The 24,394-nt window shown below is 45.4% G+C and overlaps 1 protein-coding gene and 1 long non-coding RNA gene across 6 annotated transcripts; both read right to left on the reverse strand.

Annotated features, from left to right (window-relative positions):
* Positions 1-3,867: 3,867 nt before the first annotated feature.
* LOC109876933 (partner and localizer of BRCA2) lies at positions 3,868-24,394 on the reverse strand. Of its 5 annotated transcripts, XM_031811577.1 has the most exons (15): positions 23,981-24,393; positions 23,730-23,803; positions 23,556-23,615; positions 23,164-23,347; positions 22,510-22,924; positions 21,907-22,359; positions 14,110-14,630; positions 12,322-13,991; positions 12,061-12,213; positions 9,315-9,397; positions 8,762-8,911; positions 8,548-8,664; positions 8,069-8,162; positions 5,185-5,336; positions 3,868-5,000 (listed from the first exon to the last, which is right to left on the reverse strand). In XM_031811577.1, exons 2-15 carry the CDS (start codon positions 23,775-23,777, stop codon positions 4,790-4,792), a joined length of 4,311 nt encoding a protein of 1,436 aa, XP_031667437.1. In that variant the 5' UTR covers positions 23,778-23,803; positions 23,981-24,393; the 3' UTR covers positions 3,868-4,789. The 5 variants fall into 5 exon arrangements, 4 of the variants coding, with proteins under 4 accessions (XP_031667437.1, XP_031667435.1, XP_031667436.1 ...); XM_031811575.1 differs by having other exon boundaries at positions 21,907-22,924; positions 23,981-24,392; XM_031811576.1 differs by having other exon boundaries at positions 8,075-8,162; positions 21,907-22,924; positions 23,981-24,390.
* On the reverse strand, positions 15,335-17,280 carry LOC116358997 (uncharacterized). The gene is made up of 2 exons (XR_004206577.1): positions 16,908-17,280; positions 15,335-16,405 (listed from the first exon to the last, which is right to left on the reverse strand). It is a non-coding gene; the product is annotated as an uncharacterized LOC116358997 (long non-coding RNA).

Here is a 24,394-nt window from a genome sequence, read left to right on the forward strand (position 1 = left end):
TGAGAAATCGTGACTAAACTGAATTAAATGAAGAAACTACACTATGAAACAAAGATAAATGACAAAGAACGATAGTAAAAAGTTTTGGAGCACCTTCAATTACATTTTGGAAAAAAAGGCAAACTCAGTTGTATTATTCAATGAATCAGATGGCTCAGTCATCACAAAACCGACTGATATTGCCAACTACTTTATTTTTATTTTTCATTGGCAAGATTACCAAATGGAGGCATAACATGACAACAACAAACGCTGACACTACACATCCAAGTATATCTGACCAAATTTATGAAAGACAAGAACGGTAACTGAATTCCATAAACTGAGTGTGAAGAGATGAAAAACATATTGTTGTCTATCAACAATGACAAGCCACCGGGGTCTGACAACTTGGATGGAAAATGACGGAGGATAATAGCGGACGATATTGCCACAACTATTTGCCATATCTTCAATCTAAGCCTACTAGAAAGTGTGTTCCCTCAGGCCTGGAGGGAAGCAAAAGTCAATCCGCCAACTAAACATTTACTTTTCTTATTTACAATAAGTGACTCCAAAATAACAAAACACATTATTCACCTTTCAGTTTCTGTTGGGAAAAACACAACCAAAACAAACTGCAAATGTATTCAACAAGTTCGTAGTCACAAGATAGATGTAGTCGTCATTGCATGCTAGAATCATGGGGCCAACGACTAAACTTTTGACCACTTTAATAAACTATAAGTGCATTTGGCCAAATATTTATGACTTCTTCAAATGGGAAGATTAGATACATAAACTGCTTTCATTTCTAAAACAGTATAACAGATATATACACACACACACAGGGTGATGGAAATGCATTTGGAGATTGCTCTGCTTCTGCTCAATGGGTGGCACTGTGTGCTCTTTTCGAAGGATGGGTCCCGGTCTCTCAGGGGCTATGGGATCCGGGGGGTCGGTGTGGTCTGCCGGGCATTGGGATCACAACCCGACTCGGGATGAGAAGGGCTTTTAGCGGGTGGAATAGTGGGGACCAATTGGAGGTTTATTTAGTAGCAATGCAAATATCATGGTACAGCTACATAGACAGTAAATCATCATGTTACTTTTTAATGGTATGTTTAAAAACATATATTTTGATAAATAGAATTGAAACGTGTGTCTCATTATGGGAAGTGGTGAAATAAGTATAGCCAGTTATAATTGTAATGGCTTAGCAGATAATAAGAAAATACTATCAGTATTGTTATGGGTGTAAAATGGCACAGTGATGCCATCTGTTGGTAAATGTTCATTACTGCAACTCATGTGTTTTACCGGTGTGCTTGAGATACCCGGATGTGTTGTGATGTACTGAACAAGACTGGTTACTCGCATCAATGCCTGTCTCGTCATTTAACATTCAAACAAGTATTTACCTGGCTAAAAGAGAAGGAATATAATATCTATTGTTTACAGGAAACTCATTCATCAATTTTAAATTAAGTTTTGTAGAAAAGGTACTGGGGGGACGGAATATATTTCTCCCATGGGGCAAAGAACTTCAAAAGGGGTGATTACATTAATTAACAGTAATTTTGATCCATATGTGCAAATTGTCCAAACAGATCATCAAGGTAGATGGATTATTTTAAATATTTTATTAGACAATAAACAGATATAGCTTATTAACCGATATGGTCCAAATAATGATGATCCAAGCTTCTTTGAAAATATATTTAAGAATTGATCATCTTTACAAGCAACACTAGACTCTATTATTATGGCGGGGGAGTTTAATATGGTTTTAAATACCTCTATGGACCAGAAAGGAAATCACACTACAAACTATCACCCTCAGGCACTTAAGGAAATCATGATGTCATGAATATATTGGAATTAGTGTATATATGGAGGCTTAAATACCCTGCCCTAGTGATATACATGGCGGAGGCTTAATCAGGCTTGTCATCTTGATTACTTTCTCATGTCATTCTCTCTGGCACCAAAAGTTTAAAAAGTGTTGATAGGCGACAGAATGCAGTCGGATCATCACATAATTGGCATAAATATCACTCTTACAGAATTTCCACGTGGGCGAGGATATAGGAAATGTAATCAAAGCCTACTGGATGATAACTTGTTTATAACTAGGACAGAATAATTTATAACTGACTTTTTCAGACATAAGATAGGTAAAGCAGATCCCATTATTGTATGAGACACTTAAATGTGCCTTTAGAGGCCATGCAATTCAGTACTCATCTATAAAACAAAAACAATTTAGATCAAGAGTCCATATTAACAAAGGAAATGGAAGGACTAACAGTACAGTTAGATAGCAATATAAACAGTACCAGAGAGGCACAGAGTAAGTTAGAGGAAAAACTAAACGAAATGGAGGAACTTATTCCAGAAAGATCCAGTGTAATAGATTATAAAAAATAAAGCGAACTGGATGAAATATGGTGAAAAATGCACCAAATTATTTTTCAATCTTGAAACTTGTTACAAATAGAGTCACGCATGATTCACCGAATTATATTTTGAAAGAGGAAGTAAAGAATATGTTTTCGTTTCAGTCTCCTCCATCTTCTAACCGAAGCTAATTGTATGGATTTTTCCCCCTATTAATAACGTAAAATTAACATCTGTACAGAAAGACTCATGTGAAGAGGCCAAATTACAGAGGAAATTACTTGATGCAATTAAAGCCTTCAAGGCTGTGAAAACTCCAGGGCTGGATGACAAACCAGTGGAAGTATTAAGGATGGGAAAACTCCAGGCTGGATGACAAACCAGTGGAAGTATATCAAACTTTTGTTGATATACTCAGAGAACCATTATTAGCATGTTTTCACCACTCCTATATAAATGGTAGATTATCAGACACGCAACAAGAAGATTTCATTTCATTATTACTGAAACAAGATCCAGTCCCTTTAAAAAAGTGGAGGCTTCTTACACTTCAGTGTTGTGATGCAAAAATTCTTGCTGCAGTTGAAGTTTACATGCACCTTAGCCAAATACATTTAAACTCAGTTTTTCACAATTCCTGACATTTAATCCTGGTAAAAATGCCGTTTTTGGTCAGGTAGGATCACCACTTTATTTTAATAATGTGAAATGTCAGAATAATAGTAGAGAATAATTTATTATCCCATTCCCAGTGGGTCAGACGTTTATATACACTCAATTAGTATTTGGTAGCATTGCCTTTAAATTGTTTAACTTGGGTCAAAGGTTTCAGGTACCCTTCCACAAGCTTCCCACAATACGTTGGGTGAATTTTGGCCCATTCCTCCTGACAGAGCTGGTGTAACTGAGTCAGGTTTGTAGGTCTCCTTGCTCGCACACGCTTTTTCAGTTCTGCCCACAAAAAAATGACATGGTTCAACTGTCTGGTTACTGACCCAATCTGCTGTTGAATGCTCATTACATATTTAAGCAATTTGGCATGAGGGGGTGAGGTATATGGCCAATATACGACAGCCAAGGGCTGTATCCCGGCACTCCATGTTGTGCCATGTTTAAGAACAGCCCTAGGCTGTGGTATATTGTCCATATACCACACCCCCTCATGCCTTATAGCTTAAATATATCATGAGCATACAACAGCAGATTGGGTCAGGAACCAGACAGTTGAACGTCATTTATATGTAGGTACATATGGAACAGACAGTTGAACCACATCATCTATATGTAGGTACATATGGAACAGACAGTTGAACCACTTCATCTATATGTAGGTACATATGGAACAGACAGTTGAACCACTTCATCTATATGTAGGTACATATGGAACAGACAGTTGAACCACATCATCTATATGTAGGTACATATGGAACAGACAGTTGAACCACATCATTTATATGTAGGTACATATGGAACAGACTCATGAACCAAACAGTTGAACCACGTCATTTATATGTAGGTACATATGGAACAGACTCATGAACCAAACAGTTGAACCACATCATTTATATGTAGGTACATATGGAACAGACTCAGGAACCAAACAGTTGAACCATGTCATTTGGATGTGGTAGAAAGTGATTCAGAAGAATCTGAATCAAAAATGTGATTCAGCACCAGAGGTCACGGTTGCAGGTGTTTACGACAAAGCAAGATCAATGTGTTACCCAGCTAACTTGCCTAAATATTCAGAAATAACTTGTTTTATAGAAATATATAAAGTGCATGGCATAATAAAACAACCAAAAACACATATCTAAGTTTAGCTTTCTTAATGAACCAGAACATCAATAGTTATTTCTGGTTGCTTATCAAAGTTAGAGCGCTAACTCATTGTTCCTGCTATGTAGCAGACCCTTCTGGGCTGCATTCAGCAGGACACGTTGGACAACCCACAGATAGAAATCTGTTTGGTAGAACAAACATGCCTCTCTGGCATGTATAACAGTAGTTCAGAGTGGTCTATAGTGGATAAGTTGTGGTTCAGAGTAGTCTACAGTGGTCTGTAGTAGTTCAGAGTGGTCTGTAGTTCAGAGTGGTCTATAGTGGTCTGTAGTTGTTCAGAGTGGTCTATAGTGGTCTATAGTAGTTCAGAGTGGTCTATAGTGGTCTGTAGTTGTTCAGAGTCATCTAAAGTGGTCTGTAGGTGTTCAGAGTGGTCTATAGTAGTTCAGAGTGGTCTATAGTGGTCTGTAGTTGTTCAGAGTGGTCTATAGTAGTTCAGAGTGGTCTATAGTAGTTCAGAGTGGTCTATAGTGGTCTATAGTAGTTCAGAGTGGTCTGTAGTTGTTCAGAGTGTTCTATAGTGGTCTGTAGTTGTTCAGAGTGTTCTATAGTGGTCTGTAGTTGTTCAGATTGGTCTGTAGCGGTGTAAGCAGACGTCTCCATTGAGGTGTGCCGTCAGGACAGTTCCCTGCGCCCCCCAACGGGCGAGCTGACACCCCAGCTCTGGGAACCAGACCCCCTGCTGGCCCTGACGCCCCCCAAGCTGCCACACACACACGGAGCCGGACCGGAAAACCCCAATCACACTGGATCCATGGACATCAACCTCCACCAGCCTAGGGAGAGAACACACACACAGAATAAACACACGCCCACAAACGAGAGAGAGGTTAACACACAATTCCCTCTTCCTGCCACCCAATGTATTGTGGGAAGCTTGTGGAAGGCTACCCGAAATGTTTGACCCAAGTTAAACAATTTAAAGGCAATGCCTCTTCCCTTTCCTCCTCCCCCTCTCACCTCCCGGTGCAGGCTTTGGGGAGGCCTAGTCTGGTTGCCAGGGCGACGGTGCCAGTCAGAGGGTTGGTGGCGACCAGCGAGAACAGAGCCCCTCCCTCTTCCTCCTCCACAGCACACAGGGACGTGTGTTGCAACAGGACAAACAGCACCCCCTGTAGGACGATTGGGGACATGACAAATCAAAAAAAATTCAAAGTGCATTTCTCCAGGTCTCAACACACTTCACAAAATGTTTTTAAAAACAAGAAACAACCAATAAAACAGAACAACATCATGACTGTACATACCATCACTATATCTACAAAGGTACCCCAGCACATTGACTTGGTACTGGTTCCCCCTGTATTTAGCCTCGTTATTGTTATGTAAATGTGCTGTTTTACTTTGATTGATTCAAAATGTTTATTTTTATTTTTTTACTTTAGTTTATTTAGTAAATATTTTTATTAACTATTTCTTGAACAGCATTATTGGTTAATTAAGGGCTTGTAAGTAAGCATTTCACGGTAAGATCTACACACCTGTTGTATTCGGCGTATGTCACAAATACAATTTGAGTTACACATTGACTGTCTCAATTCTCTGTACTCTCACAATACACTTGTTCACTTCCCTTCATGGATTTAGAAGGAAAGTAGTGGACACTCCCTCTAAACCCATGGATGGGTTATGGACAGTAGTGGACACTCCCTCTAAACCCATGGATGGGTTATGGACAGTAGTGGACACTCCCTCTAAACCCATGGATGGGTTATGGACAGTAGTGGACACTCCCTCTAAACCCATGGATGGGTTATGGACAGTAGTGGACACTCCCTCTAAACCCATGGATGGGTTATGGACAGTAGTGGACACTCCCTCTAAACCCATGGATGGGTTATGGACAGTAGTGGACACTCCCTCTAAACCCATGGATGGGTTATGGACAGTAGTGGACACTCCCTCTAAACCCATGGATGGGTTATGGACAGTAGTGGACACTCCCTCTAACCCATGGATGGGTTATGGACAGTAGTGGACACTCCCTCTAAACCCATGGATGGGTTATGGACAGTAGTGGACACTCCCTCTAAACCCATGGATGGGTTATGGACAGTAGTGGACACTCCCTCTAACCCATGGATGGGTTATGGACAGTAGTGGACACTCCCTCTAAACCCATGGATGGGTTATGGACAGTAGTGGACACTCCCTCTAACCCATGGATGGGTTATGGACAGTAGTGGACACTCCCTCTAACCCATGGATGGGTTATGGACAGTAGTGGACACTCCCTCTAAACCCATGGATGGGTTATGGACAGTAGTGGACACTCCCTCTAAACCCATGGATGGGTTATGGACAGTAGTGGACACTCCCTCTAAACCCATGGATGGGTTATGGACAGTAGTGGACACTCCCTCTAAACCCATGGATGGGTTATGGACAGTAGTGGACACTCCCTCTAAACCCATGGATGGGTTATGGACAGTAGTGGACACTCCCTCTAAACCCATGGATGGGTTATGGACAGTAGTGGACACTCCCTCTAAACCCATGGATGGGTTATGGACAGTAGTGGACACTCCCTCTAAACCCATGGATGGGTTATGGACAGTAGTGGACACTCCCTCTAAACCCATGGATGGGTTATGGACAGTAGTGGACACTCCCTCTAACCCATGGATGGGTTATGGACAGTAGTGGACACTCCCTCTAACCCATGGATGGGTTATGGACAGTAGTGGACACTCCCTCTAAACCCATGGATGGGTTATGGACAGTAGTGGACACTCCCTCTAACCCATGGATGGGTTATGGACAGTAGTGGACACTCCCTCTAAACCCATGGATGGGTTATGGACAGTAGTGGACACTCCCTCTAACCCATGGATGGGTTATGGACAGTAGTGGACACTCCCTCTAACCCATGGATGGGTTATGGACAGTAGTGGACACTCCCTCTAACCCATGGATGGGTTATGGACAGTAGTGGACACTCCCTCTAACCCATGGATGGGTTATGGACAGTAGTGGACACTCCCTCTAAACCCATAGATGGGTTATGGACAGTAGTGGACACTCCCTCTAAACCCATGGATGGGTTATGGACAGTAGTGGACACTCCCTCTAAACCCATGGATGGGTTATGGACAGTAGTGGACACTCCCTCTAACCCATGGATGGGTTATGGACAGTAGTGGACACTCCCTCTAAACCCATGGATGGGTTATGGACAGTAGTGGACACTCCCTCTAAACCCATGGATGGGTTATGGACAGTAGTGGACACTCCCTCTAAACCCATGGATGGGTTATGGACAGTAGTGGACACTCCCTCTAACCCATGGATGGGTTATGGACAGTAGTGGACACTCCCTCTAAACCCATGGATGGGTTATGGACAGTAGTGGACACTCCCTCTAACCCATGGATGGGTTATGGACAGTAGTGGACACTCCCTCTAAACCCATGGATGGGTTATGGACAGTAGTGGACACTCCCTCTAACCCATGGATGGGTTATGGACAGTAGTGGACACTCCCTCTAAACACATGGATGGGTTATGGACAGTAGTGGACACTCCCTCTAAACCCATGGATGGGTTATGGACAGTAGTGCTGTAAATGTGTGTGGGAGAGAGTGCACATAGAGAAAGGGCAGAGAATTGGGTGTTTTGGGAGGCAGACACTGGGAGGTTTCGTAGGATGGAGTGGGACATGACAACCTCATCACTATTCAGTCAAGGTGGGTGGAGGCTGTTGGTTAGACATGAGGAATGACATGGTGAGAACACAAACACACAAAGATCAGAAACTCTCCCGTGTCCTGTGGGTTCTCTCACACATTATAGTAGGAATGAACCCACTCTTTCTGGTACAGATACTACACACACACGCACGCACACTCACGCAGAGGGAGTATCCTCGGAGGCAGGTCGTATCCGTGAAACCATCTCCCAGATTGATGCTCCGCAGCAGCTGTCCCGTCGTCACGTTCCTGACACACGCACACACACACACACGCACACGCAGTTAACGGAGAAGATTCTCATTCAACTGTAAACAGGTTCGAGAAGGCATTTAGCAGATGCTCTTATCCAGAGAGAGACTTACAGTCAGTGCATTCAACTAAGATAGGTGAGACAAGCACACAGTCATTGGAAGTAAAAGCGTTCCTTGATAAAGCAGCTGTCTACAAAACCAGTGCAAAGTGTCTTTGAAAACCTTTCAATTAGAACATCCTGGTCCCGGGGGCCTAGAGGGGTGTTTTTGCCCCAGAACGACACCACTTATTCAAATTATTATTAAAATAACCACAAGGGTGCCACCGTTTAGGTCCCCAGCACCAGGAAGCACTGAATTAGCTACGTTCTTTTGCTCACCACAGAACAACATGTCCTCCGTGGGTTGAGCCAATCAGAGCGTCAGTCTGTCCCTCCACCGCCGCCACGGTCTGCACGCGCTCAGTAGGACAGACCAAAGACAGGCAGGCCTGCAGCCTGAGAGAGGTCAGAGAGACAGAGATAGAGTACACACACACACACGGCATTAACCATGCCAGATGACAGAAGACCCTGGTCACCCATGGTTACCTACCTGCCATCCTGTGTCAGTGTGTAGACCTGCAGCGGGGTTGTGGCGACAGAGTAGGAGGAGCTAACCAGCCTTCGGTTGGACATGCCCACCACCATGTGGATCTCCCCCTCACAGAGCACCGCCTGGGACAGACTGGAGCAGCAGAGTACCCTACACACACAGAGATACATGTGCACAGACACACAAACACACACACACACACACATGTGCACAGACACACACACACACACACATTAATAGAAACATTTACAGACGCATGAACACAGAGACTGACAAGCAAAGAAGAGGGAGAGAAAGAAGAACAGGGAGGGGTGGGGGAGTGGTAGCAGTATGTGTGTGGGGTGGGGGAGTGGTAGCAGTATGTGTGTGGGGTGGGGGAGTGGTAGCAGTATGTGTGTGGGATGGGGGAGTGGTAGCAGTATGTGTGTGGGGTGGGGGAGTGGTAGCAGTATGTGTGTGGGGTGGGGGAGTGGTAGCAGTATGTGTGTGGGATGGGGGAGTGGTAGCAGTATGTGTGAGGGGTGGGGGAGTGGTAGCAGTATGTGTGTAGTACCTGGCCTCTCTGATTTCCAGCTGGCCCAGAGTCACACACAGAAGCCCAGGAGCGTCCGACACAGGAAACACTGACATCACTGACTTAAACACACACACACACACACACACACACACACACACACACATTAAATACACACACACATACAATGTACACTCACTGGACAGTTTATTAGGTACACCTATCTAGTATAGGTCAGACCCCCCCATTGCCTCCAGAACAGCCTGAATTTTGGGGGGTATTCAACAAGGTGTGGGAAACGTTCCACAGGGATGTTGGTCCATGCTGATGTGATGTCATCACGCAGTTGCTGCTGATTGGACAGCGGTACATTCATGCTACCAACATCTCATCCCACAGATGCTCTACAGGGTTGAGGTCTGGGGACTGACCAGGCCACTCAAATAAACTGAACTCGCTGTTCCAGGTGATGCTTTTCCACTCCTCTCATCCAGTGTTGGTGACGGCCCACTGGAGCCTCTTCTTCTTGCTTTTAGCTGATAGGAGTGGAACCCGGTGTGGTCGTCTGCTGCAATAGCCAATCAATGACAAGGATCCATGAGTTGTGCGTTCTGAGATGCCGTTCTGCTCCGTTATTTGTCTGTTTGTGGCCCGCCTGTTAGCTTGCAGGGTTCTTGTCACTCTCCTCCTCATTCAAGGGTTTTTCTTTATTTGTACTATTTTCTACATTGTAGAACAATAGTGAAGACATCAACACTATGAAATGACACATATGGAATCTAAAAAAGGGTAAACCAATCAAAAGAGAGAATGCCAAGAGTGTGCAAAGCTGTCATCGAGGCAAGAGTGTGCAAAGCTGTCATCGAGGCAAGAGTGTGCAAAGCTGTCATCGAGGCAAGAGTGTGCAAAGCTGTCATCGAGGCAAGAGTGTGCAAAGCTGTCATCGAGGCAAGAGTGTGCAAAGCTGTCATCGAGGCAAGAGTGTGCAAAGCTGTCATCGAGGCAAGAGTGTGCAAAGCTGTCATCGAGGCAAGAGTGTGCAAAGCTGTCATCGAGGCAAGAGTGTGCAAAGCTGTCATCGAGGCAAGAGTGTGCAAAGCTGTCATCGAGGCAAGAGTGTGCAAAGCTGTCATCGAGGCAAGAGTGTGCAAAGCTGTCATCAAGGCAAGAGTGTGCAAAGCTGTCATCAAGGCAAGAGTGTGCAAAGCTGTCATCAAGGCAAGAGTGTGCAAAGCTGTCATCAAGGCAAAGGGTTGATACTTTGAAGAATTTCAAAAAATTAAATATTTTTGTTCATATTGATCTGTTTAACACTTTTTTGGTTACTAGATGATTGTTATGTCGTAGTTTTGATGTCTTCACTAAAGAAACTAAAGAAAGGAAAACTCTTGAATGAGTCCAAACCTTTGACTAATACACAGTTGTTACACACACACACACACACACACACACATTACACACAGAAACACCCATAAACAATATAAACTCACAGTTGTTACACACACACACACACACACATTACACACAGAAACACCCATAAACAATATAAACTCACAGTTGTTACACACACACACACTCATTACACACAGAAACACCCATAAACAATATAAACTCAGTTGTTACACACACACACACTCATTACACACAGAAACACCCATAAACAATATAAACTCACAGTTGTTACACACACACACACACACACATTACACACAGAAACACCCATAAACAATATAAACTCACAGTTGTTACACACACACACACTCATTACACACAGAAACACCCATAAACAATATAAACTCAGTTGTTACACACACACACACTCATTACACACAGAAACACCCATAAACAATATAAACTCACAGTTGTTACACACACACATACTCATTACACACAGAAACACCCATAAACAATATAAACTCACAGTTGTTACACACACACACACACACATTACACACAGAAACACCCATAAACAATATAAACTCAGTTGTTACACACACACTCATTACACACAGAAACACCCATAAACAATATAAACTCACAGTTGTTACACACACACACACTCATTACACACAGAAACACCCATAAACAATATAAACTCACAGTTGTTACACACACACACACACACATTACACACAGAAACACCCATAAACAATATAAACTCACAGTTACACACACACACACACACACTCATTACACACAGAAACACCCATAAACAATATAAACTCACAGTTGTTACACACACACACACACTCATTACACACAGAAACACCCATAAACAATATAAACTCACAGTTGTTACACACACACACACACACACACACACACACACACACACACACACACACACATTACACACAGAAACACCCATAAACAATATAAACTCAGTTGTTACACACACACACACACACACATTACACACAGAAACACCCATAAACAATATAAACTCACAGTTGTTACACACACACACACATTACATACAGAAACACCCATAAACAATATAAACTCACAGTTGTTACACACACACATTACATACAGAAACACCCATAAACAATATAAACTCACAGTTGTTACACACACACACACACTCATTACACACAGAAACACCCATAAACAATATAAACTCACAGTTGTTACACACACTCATTAAACACAGAAACACCCATAAACAATATAAACTCACAGTTGTTACACACACACACACTCATTACACACAGAAACACCCATAAACAATATAAACTCACAGTTGTCACACACAGACACATTAAGACACACAACACAAAGTTACTTGTATGAAGGTCCAGGTGTGGAGTCGTCTCCAGTGTGGGGGGTTGTTCTGACCCCAAACACACACCTCCCACTCTCCTGCCACCGCTATACATACACCTACTGACAGCCACGACACACAGCACACATCCACCAGGCTGCCTCCTGCAGGGGCCTACACACACACACACACGATTATTATTACACACACAGACATTCTCTGAAGTGAGTGGTGACATGGATGTTGAAATACACAACAATGGCTTGTCATCACAGTATTGACCTTCAGTGTGTGAGAGAGCTTTAAGACACCCTCCTCGGTCATCCCCTCCCTCCTCTTCTCCTCTTTCTTCCTCCACGCTCTCTCCTCCTCTCCCTCTCCTCTCTCCTCGGTGGCCTGTCTGGTTGAGTGGAGAGAGGGAGCTGGCTGGCGAAGAAGCTGGATAGGGGGCGATGGAGGGGGTGTATTTGGGGTTGGAGGGAGAGATTGAGGCAGTAGTAGAGGAGTGGGAGGGAGAAAAAGTTGGGGCAGGGAATCAACAAGGTTGGGGTGGCAGAGAGCGAGGGAGGGAGGAGGGGAGGAGAGAGGGATGATTGGAGAGGGGCAGGGAGAGAGGGAGGGAGGAGAGAGGGCTTGGGTGGAGGGACTAGAGGGGAAGGGGAGGGTCAGAGTAGGGGGACAGGGAGAGCAGGAGAGGGGGAGGGTCAGAGTGGGGCGGCAGGGAGGGCAGGAGAGAGGGAGAGTCACCGCCTCTAAAGAAGGTAATGGGGGGCTGTCAGGGAGGGAGAGGGGTATGTTGGGGTTAGGGGTCAAGGGGCTAGGGGTCATCCCTAAGGAAGGTAAAGGGGGAATGGAGGAGAGGGAAAGGGAGAGGGTGTGTCTGTGAGGGGTGTGGCTGGTTAGGGAGGGGCTAAGGAGGAGCAGGGAAGGGCTGGGGGGGACAGCACACTCTGCATCTGTCTCCCTCCGGAGGGAAGGGCACTCAGTAGTGCACACGGAAGGACATTTGGTAAGGCACTCGACAGAGAACTCCGTAGGGCACGGAGAAAGGCACTTAGTCTTTGTGTGGAAGGATGGACACTCGGGAGGGCACTCGGTCTCGGTTTCAGTTTGAAGGGAAGGGCACTCAGTAGTGAGTAGGCCTGTCTGCTGGTCTACTGAAGGAAAGTCTATAGACTGGCCTACTAAAACGGTAAGCTGATGGCCAATAAGCAGGTCTACAGATTGGTCTGTAGACTGATGGCCAGTAGGCTGGTCTACAAGGTGGTCTGTAGACTGATGGCCAGTAGGCTGGTCTGTAGACTGATGGCCAGTAGGCTGGTCTACAGGGTGGTCTGTAGACTGATGGCCTACATTCTGGTCTACAGATTGGTCTGTAGACTGATGGCCAGTAGGCTGGTCTACGGGTTGGTCTGTAGACTGATGGCCAGTAGGCTGGTCTACGGGTTGGTCTGTAGACTGATGGCCTATATGCTGGTCTACAGGGTGGTCTGTAGACTGGCAAACTGAATGGTACTCCGAATGGAGGTCTGTAGAATGGTCTAGTGCGTCTGTAGATTGCTGGCCTATAGGGTGGTCTATAAGATGCTGGCCTATAGATCTGTCTATAGACTGTTCTACCGGAGTGACGCAGTCTGTGACAGGAGGGGTGAGGCTGAGAGGGAGGGGCTCAGGTGTAGGCGCTTTGGACGTCTGACCGCCTGTGTTGCCATGGAGACCGTGGACCGAGCCTCTGTTGCGGCGACGACGCATGTTGTAAGGTGAGAAGGGTTCCGGTTCGGCAACGGCAGACGAGGCGCGAAGCTTCTGGAGCTTTAGCTGTCCGAACTGGTCGTCGGGGAGATGGAAATCCTGGAGGCCAAAGGTTGAGATGACGCAGCCCAGACTCCCAGGGTGCACTGCTGGTCCTCCAGGGGAGAGGGAGGAGGGCAGGAGGAGAGACCACACACTCTCTACACACACACACACACACACACACACACAGAACATGAGTGAAAGAATTAAAAAGTTAGCTGTGAAGTCACAGTGAAGTGTAACAGCCTTCAGATACACAACATGGCTCAGTCCCACCTTTGCTCTGCTTTGATGTGTGAATGAGGGGAGAGACACAGCTCCTTCTGAAGATGGGATAAAGCCGTTCTTCCACACCTCCAGAGAGAGTCCAGCGCTCCGGACATCCACCCCCAGGGAGAGGCTGTGAGGCTGGGCTAATAGCGGCCGGTGTCTGGGTGTTGTCTGGGACTGGTGCTGGGGGATCCGAGTCCAAACTTAGAGAGCGGCCCAGTCTCGGCCTCCTTCCTCTCCTCCTCCGGCCTCTGATAGGCCGAACACTGCAGGCTCTGGAGGGTAAACTCTCACTCTGATTGGTCCCCGACTCAGCGGTAAGCATCTGATTGGCTGATGGCTCCTCAACCGGTGTGCGATTGTTCGGTGAGTTTGAGGTCAGTTGACTTGAGCACGGGCGGTGATTGGAGGGTTGTGCTAGTGAGTCGGACTGTGAAGTTGAGAGTGAGTGTGTGTTAGACATCCGGCCCCTGTTCCTTCTGTGGCGCCCCCTGTTGAGTTGGTTCAGAACGACAGCCTGCAGGTCTCTGAAAGTAGCATTAACAAAACACCTTACATTAGATTTGTGAACCACAGAAGAGACGGAGCAGGCTCAGACACGGAACACCCTCACATACAACTTACTGAGACGGCGTTTTGTTGATGGTGGTGGAAAACGCTAAATGATGGAATTTCAAGTGGACGAATGGTTATGCATCCCTCCAATAGAGTTCCAGACACGTAAAGAATCTTTACCACGGCACTGTTCTGGTGGCTCGTGGTGGCCACAATGCTTTATATTGGTGTTTCTTTTACCTAATATACAGTGCATTCATCAAGTATTCAGACCCCTTTTTCCCCCACACTTTTTGTTACGTTACAGCTAGAGTTGAAACTGTATGAACATTTCATATCACCATTATAGTGACCAAAATGATCACGGTTATCAGTATTATCGCGGTTATCAGTATTATCTGTATTGTCAGTATTATCGCGGTTATCAGTATTATCGCGGTTATCAGTATTGTCAGTATTATCGCGGTTATCAGTATTATCGCGGTTATCAGTATTGTCAATATTATCGCGGTTATCAGTATTATCGCGGTTATCAGTATTATCGCGGTTATCAGTATTATCACGGTTATCTGTGTTATCAGTATTATCACGGTTATCAGTATTATCGCGGTTATCAGTATTATCACGGTACGGTTAAGATGTGCTGGAAATGTTGAAAAAGTACTGATACACTGAATTAATTTCATCAAGTTTTATACTGAAAACCAACAAACAACAAATACAATTAGCAGCACTATGCACTTTTAAAAATAATATCCTTAACATTAAAGATGGCGCCATGCACTTAGTATCCTTAGTGCAGGTTTTAATGAACACAACCTTAAGCAACACAAGTAAAGCCATGTGCATGTAAGAACAATACAACCATATGTAAACACATCCAATGTGCATGTAAGAACAATACAACCATATGTAAACACATCCAATGTGCGTGTAAGAACATCCTCTCCGATGCCGCTGTGGGGGTGGTGGAGGCGCTGCTGGTGCTTTGTGGTTCTTCACTGACTTGTGAAGCTGTCAGCTTCAAAGCCTCCTGGACACAGCTGTCAGTGTCAACGTTTGCAGCCTCAGGCTCATCTAACAAGCTCTTTTTGAAGCAGGGGACAATGAAACAAGCCATGTGCATGACTCTCTTTGCCTTCTCTGTGTATGTTGTTAAGGTCTTCTCTCATTACCCTTTTCATCTCCTTAGTCAGGGACGGCTCCGTATCCGTTTCCACCAGAACATCATTGGTGATGTGGTCCATGACATATTCTCCAAAAAAACTCTGATGTTGTGAGCCGAGTGATCTTCTGGGAAGAATTGTGTTTCCAGGCAGTTTGATTCCAGTTGCCAGTCTGGGGTGAGGTAATGGATAGTGACGCTGATGTAGGGTTGAACCACCCCCACTTTCACTGGTCCAGAGGTCAGTAGTTGCAGCAAACCATGTGCCTTGAGCCAAACTTTTTCCAACATCAGCTTTAACCTGGTTGTACAGGTTTGGGATGTCAGTCTCGGAAAATAATGTTGGTGATGGCACTTTGTCGTGGGGCACAGCAACCTTCACCAGCCACAGAAATCCAGGCCTCTCAACAATATGAAATGGCATCATGTTCTTTGCAATGTAATATGAAAGGGCTGCAGTGAGGTCTTGAGCATGTTTTGACGTGGGTCCATAAGCAGCCTGCTTTTTAAATGCTTGCTGGAGTGTCTGTCACAACCGTAGATGAGGGACCAGTAGCGTCACTGGGTTTGCTGCACGACCCTCTGTAACAAGGGAATAGCATGTGTATTATTATTAGTGTTGTTAGATTATAATTATAAACTCAGTCTATCTTCTGTGTTGCATTTGAGTATATGCAATGACCCCATGCACAATTGACATAAATACAAATGAGTCTTAAGAAGACAGTGATAGTAATTGCAGTGAGCCCAACAATTGACATAAATACAGGAGTCTTGTAGAGGAGTCAAGTGTTTCTCCTGTTGGAACATTTTAACAACCAAGTGGTCGACTGAGGGATTTTAAATGAACAAAACATGGTTGTTTGGGTGACTAAACTACAGAAGGTGTTATCGTGTGCAATGGGAGAATAGTCTGCAGACACACGACACATACAGCAGCAGATCCATGTGTTTTTACAGGAGTAGGTAACACTGAACGCTTCAGTTTACATTATTGACAAGCTATTAGCAAGTTAGACAAACCATGACATATCCCCCAATCCCAAAGTCCCCACATTATGCATTGAGCTAAAAGTTAACTTACCTTGCATTCGCTATAAAGTAGTGGGTGATGGTCACGAAGATGACTCGAGAGATTTGAAGTGTTGCCCCCTTTCGCAGCAATTATTTTGTTGCATGTTCTGCAGACAGGGTGACCATCTTCGATTAAGTTTCCCTCAGCACTCAGGGGAAAACCCAAAATACAACCACAGTTCAGATTTGGTCCTCTTAGAAGGCTGAAAAATCTCCAGAGCGCCGTCACTGCCTTCCGCCATGTTTTCACACAAAACCAAACCCACGTTGCATCAGACTTCTGCACGCCGTGGTAATCAAACACGGTTTTAATCAGAATATACATTTGAAACGATAATACTAATCGTCGGGAATTTTACCGTGGTTAAATCGTGAAACCGGTAACCATTTCATCCCTAGCTACAGCCTTATTCTAAAATTGATTAAATAGTCCCCCCCCCCCCCAACCCTCATCAATCTACACACAATATCCCATAAAGACAAAAGCAAAAACTGGTTTAGACATTTTTCTACATTTCTATAAATATATATATATTTTATATACTCAGTACTTTGTTGAAGCTCCTGTGGCAGCGATTACAGCCTCAAGTCTTCTTGGGGTATGATGCTACAAGCTTGGCACATCTATATTGGGGGAGTTTCTGCCATTCTTCTCTGCAGATCCTCTCAAGCTCTGTCAGGTTGGATGGGGAGCATTGCTGCACAGCTATTTTCAGGTCACTCCAGGGATGTTCGATCGGATTCAAGTCTGGGCTCTGGCTGGGCCACTCAAGGACATTCAGAGACTTTTTCCGAAGCCACTCCTGTGTTGTCTTGGCTGTGTGCTTTGTCCTGTTGGAAGGTGAAGCTTCACCCCAGGCTGAGGTCCTGAGCAGGTTTTCATCAAGAATCTCTGTATGTTGCACTGTTCATCTTTCCGTCCATCCTGACTAGTCTCCCAGTCCCTGCAGATGAAAAACATCCCTTCAACACGATGCTGCCACCACCATGCTTCACCATAGGGATGATGCCAGGTTTCCTCCAGACATTGGCATTCAGGCCAAATAGTTGAATCTTGGTTTCATAAGACCAGAAAATCTTGTTTCTCATGGTCTGAGAGTCCTTTAGGTACCTTTCGGAAAACTCCTAGCAGGCTGTCATGTGCCTTTTACTGAAGAGTGGCTTCCGTCTGACAGTCTACTATAAAAGGCCTGATTGATGGAGTGCTGCAGAGATGGTTTTCCTTCTGGAAGGTTCTCCCATCTCCACAGAGGAACTCTGGAGCATTGTCAAAGCTTGGTCACCACCCTGACCAAGGCCCTTCTCCCCCGATTGCTCAGTTTGGCTGAGCGGCCAGCTATAGAAAGAGCCTTGGTGGTTCCAAACTTCTTCCATTTAAGAATGATGGAGGCCACTGTGTTCTTGGGGACCATCAATGCTGCTGAATGTTTTGGTACCCTTCCCCGGATCTGTGCCTCAACACAATCCTGTCACAGAAGCTGCACAGGCAATTACTTCGACCTCATGGCTTGGTTTTAGCTCTTCTGGACCCCACACGAATAGTTAAACACACACATCATATGCTGCTTCTAGTGTGTTCTTTAATTTAATCTTATTATTATCTATCCTGATGCCTAGTCACTTTACCCTGCCTTCATGTACATACAGTATCTACCTCATACCTCTGCACAGTGATCTGGTACTGGTACTCCCTGTATATAGCTGCACAGTGATCTGGTACTCCCTGTATATAGCTGCACAGTGATCTGGTACTGGTACTCCCTGTATATAACTGCACAGTGATCTGGTACTGGTACTCCCTGTATATAGCTGCACAGTTATCTGGTACTGGTACTCCCTGTATATAGCTGCACAGTGATCTGGTACTCCCTGTATATAGCTGCACAGTGATCTGGTACTGGTACTCCCTGTATATAACTGCACAGTGATCTGGTACTGGTACTCCCTGTATATAGCTGCACAGTTATCTGGTACTGGTACTCCCTGTATATAGCTGCACAGTGATCTGGTACTGGTACTCCCTGTATATAGCTGCACAGTGATCTGGTACTGGTACTTCCCTGTATATAACTGCACAGTGATCTGGTACTGGTACTCCCTGTATATAGCTGCACAGTGATCTGGTGCTGGTACTCCCTGTATATAGCTGCACAGTGATCTGGTACTGGTACTCCCTGTATATAGCTGCACAGTGATCTGGTACTGGTACTCCCTGTATATAGCTGCACAGTGATCTGGTACTGGTACTCCCTGTATATAGCTGCACAGTGATCTGGTACTGGTACTCCCTGTATATAGCTCCACAGTGATCTGGTACTCCCTGTATATAGCTGCACAGTGATCTGGTACTGGTACTCCCTGTATATAACTGCACAGTGATCTGGTACTGGTACTCCCTGTATATAGCTGCACAGTGATCTGGTACTGGTACTCCCTGTATATAGCTGCACAGTGATCTGGTACTGGTACTCCCTGTATATAGCTGCACAGTGATCTGGTACAGGTACTCCCTGTATATAGCTGCACAGTGATCTGGTACTGGTACTCCCTGTATATAGCTCCACAGTGATCTGGTACTCCCTGTATATAGCTGCACAGTGATCTGGTACTGGTACTCCCTGTATATAACTGCACAGTGATCTGGTACTGGTACTCCCTGTATATAACTGCACAGTGATCTGGTACTGGTACTCCCTGTATATAGCTGCACAGTGATCTGGTACTGGTACTCCCTGTATATAGCTGCACAGTGATCTGGTACTGGTACTCCCTGTATATAGCTGCACAGTGATCTGGTACTGGTACTACTCCCTGTATATAGCTGCACAGTGATCTGGTACAGGTACTCCCTGTATATAGCTGCACAGTGATCTGGTACTGGTACTCCCTGTATATAGCTGCACAGTGATCTGGTACTGGTACTCCCTGTATATAGCTGCACAGTGATCTGGTACTGGTACTCCCTGTATATAGCTGCACAGTGATCTGGTACTGGTACTCCCTGTATATAGCTGCACAGTGATCTGGTACTGGTACTCCCTGTATATAGCTGCACAGTGATCTGGTACTGGTACTCCCTGTATATAGCTGCACAGTGATCTGGTACTGGTACTCCCTGTATATAGCTGCACAGTGATCTGGTACTGGTACTCCCTGTATATAGCTGCACAGTGATCTGGTACTGGTACTCCCTGTATATAGCTGCACAGTGATCTGGTACTGGTACTCCCTGTATATAGCTGCACAGTGATCTGGTACTGGTACTCCTGTATATAGCTGCACAGTGATCTGGTACTGGTACTTCCCTGTATATAGCTGCACAGTGATCTGGTACTGGTACTCCCTGTATATAGCTGCACAGTGATCTGGTACTGGTACTCCCTGTATATAGCTGCACAGTGATCTGGTACTGGTACTCCCTGTATATAGCTGCACAGTGATCTGGTACTGGTACTCCCTGTATATAGCTGCACAGTGATCTGGTACTGGTACTCCCTGTATATAGCTGCACAGTGATCTGGTACTGGTACTCCCTGTATATAGCTGCACAGTGATCTGGTACTGGTACTCCCTGTATATAGCTGCACAGTGATCTGGTACTGGTACTCCCTGTTATAGCTGCACAGTGATCTGGTACTGGTACTCCCTGTATATAGCTGCACAGTGATCTGGTACTGGTACTCCCTGTATATAGCTGCACAGTGATCTGGTACTGGTACTCCCTGTATATAGCTGCACAGTGATCTGGTACTGGTACTCCTGTATATAGCTGCACAGTGATCTGGTACTGGTACTCCCTGTATATAGCTGCACAGTGATCTGGTACTGGTACTCCCTGTATATAGCTGCACAGTGATCTGGTACTGGTACTCCCTGTATATAGCTGCACAGTGATCTGGTACTGGTACTCCCTGTATATAGCTGCACAGTGATCTGGTACTGGTACTCCCTGTATATAGCTGCACAGTGATCTGGTACTGGTACTCCCTGTATATAGCTGCACAGTGATCTGGTACTGGTACTCCCTGTATATAGCTGCACAGTGATCTGGTACTGGTACTCCCTGTATATAGCTGCACAGTGATCTGGTACTGGTACTCCCTGTATATAGCTGCACAGTGATCTGGTACTGGTACTCCCTGTATATAGCTGCACAGTGATCTGGTACTGGTACTCCCTGTATATAGCTGCACAGTGATCTGGTACTGGTACTCCCTGTATATAGCTGCACAGTGATCTGGTACTGGTACTCCCTGTATATAGCTGCACAGTGATCTGGTACTGGTACTCCCTGTATATAGCTGCACAGTGATCTGGTACTGGTACTCCCTGTATATAGCTGCACAGTGATCTGGTACTGGTACTCCCTGTATATAGCTGCACAGTGATCTGGTACTGGTACTCCCTGTATATAGCTGCACAGTGATCTGGTACTGGTACTCCCTGTATATAGCTGCACAGTGATCTGGTACTAGTACTCCCTGTATATAGCTGCACAGTGATCTGGTACTGGTACTCCTGGTACTCCCTGTATATAGCTGCACAGTGATCTGGTACTCCCTGTATATAGCTGCACAGTGATCTGGTACTGGTACTCCCTGTATATAGCTTAATTCTTCTGTATTTTATTCCTTGTGTTACTATCTGTATTTGTCTTATCTTGTTATTTTTAACTGTGCATCATTGGGAAGGGCTTTCAAACTTGTATTTGATTATTGGTCTAAAGGGAGCTAAAGCAGCCAATTTCATCATGAAATGGTTTGTGACACAAATGTAAAAATCATATCAAACATTCTTCCTCCCAATTAAATGTATGTGTGAGAATTGCCAGAACAAGCAGAGATACCAAAAATATATATTCGTCCCACCCTGGCGTGGAATCACCCAGGCAACCTGTGGATCTGAGACGAAGGCATGCGTCGCCGTCTTGTGGTTCTGAAGTAGTACTCAACAATAGAGTACAATACAATCAAGTATAACAACAACAGATATTAAAGGTGACCACTAACCTGTGGCTCTGTGAAGAGGCCATGCGTCTTGTGGTTCTGATGTAGTATTCTACAGGGAACGGCAGACCTTCCACCAGAGTGCACGAGTCCAGGACTCCCCCAGTGTTACACAACCCAACAGCCCCTAACACAGAGACTCCCACAGCTACTGAATCACTTCCCTCTTCTCTCTCCTCTCCATCTCTCCTCAGAGAAGGAAGGGGTGAACCTATCTCCTTCTGTCCATATGTCCTCTGTTCTTCTCTCTCCTCTCCATCTCTCCTCAGAGAAGGAAGGGGTGAACCGACCTCCTTCTGTCCATATGTCCTCTGTTCTTCTCTCTCCTCTCCATCTCTCCTCAGAGAAGGAAGGGGTGAACCGACCTCCTTCTGTCCATATGACCTCTGTTCTTCTCTCTCCTCTCCATCTCTCCTCAGAGAAGGAAGGGGTGAACCGATCTCCTTCTGTCCATATGTCCTCGGTTCTTCTCTCTCCTCTCCATCTCTCCTCAGAGAAGGAAGGGGTGAACCTATATCCTTCTGTCCATATGTCCTCTGTTCTTCTCTCTCCTCTCCATCTCTCCTCAGAGAAGGAAGGGGTGAACCGATCTCCTTCTGTCCATATGTCCTCTGTTCTTCTCTCTCCTCTCCATCACTCTGTTTAATTGCCTCTTTATCTGGAATTTCCCTCTCATTCTCCTCCCTCTCTACCTCTTTCTTCACACCCTCCTTCTCTTCCTCCATATTTCTCTTCTCTCCGTCCTCTTCTTTCTCTGTTTGTGCTTCCAGCTCCAGCCCATCCTCGCTGGTCTCTGTGTCGTACCTCCCCCCTGCCCCCTCGCCGCCCTGGACCCTCCCCGTCCGCTCCCAGCGCAGCCGGCTTCTCCGTGACCTCAGCCGGAGGGAGTGGCTTCGTCTGTGAGGGTTAAGGTCAGGTGTCCGAGGGCAAGAGTCATCGACGGGGAGGAGGAAGCGGATGGACGGACTCCTCCGCCTGGGGTTCTCAGATTCCACCGGACACGATGCCGCCACAGTCGAGTCTGCACACATACACAGTACAATGTCATTTCCAATACACATTACAACCTGGATATAACCTGAATATAACCTGAACACACACACTACGTCATTTCCAACACACATTACAACACACATTACAACCTGAATACAACCTGAACACACACTACAACCTTAATAATATAATAGCGGTAAGCTCAAATATGCTAACGGCACATTTTTTTTGTTGCAGCACTTAAGTTTCTAATACGGGCAGACTGACCTCCAGCGGGGCCGGATGGTGAGGCCGAACCTGGGGCCGTCCTAGCAGGGCAACCAAGGGAGAGGGGAGGTAGAGCTGGGTTGGGAAAGGTGCTGGCTGGGACTGGGTCTGTCTGGTCCTGGAGGTTCTGCTCAGAGATCCGACTCCTCACATGCTTCCGCACGGCATCTGAACGCTCAGCTCGCTGTGTGTGTGTGTGTGTGTGTGTGTGTGTGTGTGTGTGTGTGTGTGTGTGTGTGTGTGTGTGTGTGTGTATAGGGGGGATAATGTACATCAATGTTGTCAAACACGTGCAGTACAACACAGGTATCAGTCATGGTTGTGGTGCTTACTACACACACTACTAACCCCCACACACACACATTACCACCTTTACACACCATATCTCTCACCTGTAATCTCTGAACTGTCCTGGAGTACTCCCTCTGTAGCAGGGCCAGTTTCCGCCTCAACTGGGGAGAGACACACACACACATCATGCTACTTGAGAAGGAAGGTAGGCCTAGCTACATGACATTTTAAGACCGCTTACACAAGGCCCTACTATATGTAAACAATACACCTACCTCCTCCTTGTCATCGCAATGGAGCACGCGCTCCAAATTATCCTCCATTCTTGTCACGCGATCCTAACCGTCACCTTTGACAGTTTGCGAGAGGTTTTCAAAAAAAAACTATAGATTTAGCAAGTGAACAAGATTCATAGCTAGCGTTAGCTTACAAACTAGCTAGTTAGCTAACTAATGTTAACTACTAACGTTACCTCACATTTTCAGAATAGTAGCTAGCTAGTAGCTAATTATTTGATAAAACGTACCATTCAAAGCCATTTGTTTCTGTATTTATCGGCGTCAATATGCTAGCTAGTCACGTTTTTTGGGGGGGGGCAGGAAGGATTCCAATCCAGTCGCTGTTTTTTCTGGTTCAATCAATGAACAAAGCAGACCAGACCCAGCTGCTATCGCATTGGTGTCTATGGGAGCGCCACCCTGTTAAGCAGACCGTAAATTGATACTTTTTTAAAACGGCCTTAGTGAACTCTATTTTATTTATCCACCATTTTTGTCCAAACTCTCCCGCGACTTCACGGTCCAGACAAGACCAATCGATAACCGAAAAAAAAATGCAACAGCCGGTTGACTGACTGCTTCTCAGAAGGAAGGCTGGCGAGGGTGGGTAATATCTTCTTCTTTGGTATCATGGCGTTCACACATTTTGTTTGTGGATGCCG

The sequence above is a fragment of the Oncorhynchus kisutch genome, unplaced genomic scaffold (assembly GCF_002021735.2).
Source record: "Oncorhynchus kisutch isolate 150728-3 unplaced genomic scaffold, Okis_V2 Okis01b-Okis20b_hom, whole genome shotgun sequence".
NCBI lineage: Eukaryota > Metazoa > Chordata > Actinopteri > Salmoniformes > Salmonidae > Oncorhynchus > Oncorhynchus kisutch.

Bases quoted from the DNA above. Each gene is read 5' to 3' on its own strand.
- LOC109876933 (XM_031811575.1), bottom strand. From the start codon at position 23,777: ATGGAGGATAATTTGGAGCGCGTGCTCCATTGCGATGACAAGGAGGAG. The intron at 13,992-14,109 runs GTGGGACTGAGC...GTGTGTGTGTAG, and splicing joins CACATCAAAGCAGAGCAAAG to AGAGTGTGTGGTCTCTCCTC. The intron at 5,001-5,184 runs GTGAGAGGGGGA...TTCTCTCCCTAG, and splicing joins CCCAAAGCCTGCACCGGGAG to GCTGGTGGAGGTTGATGTCC.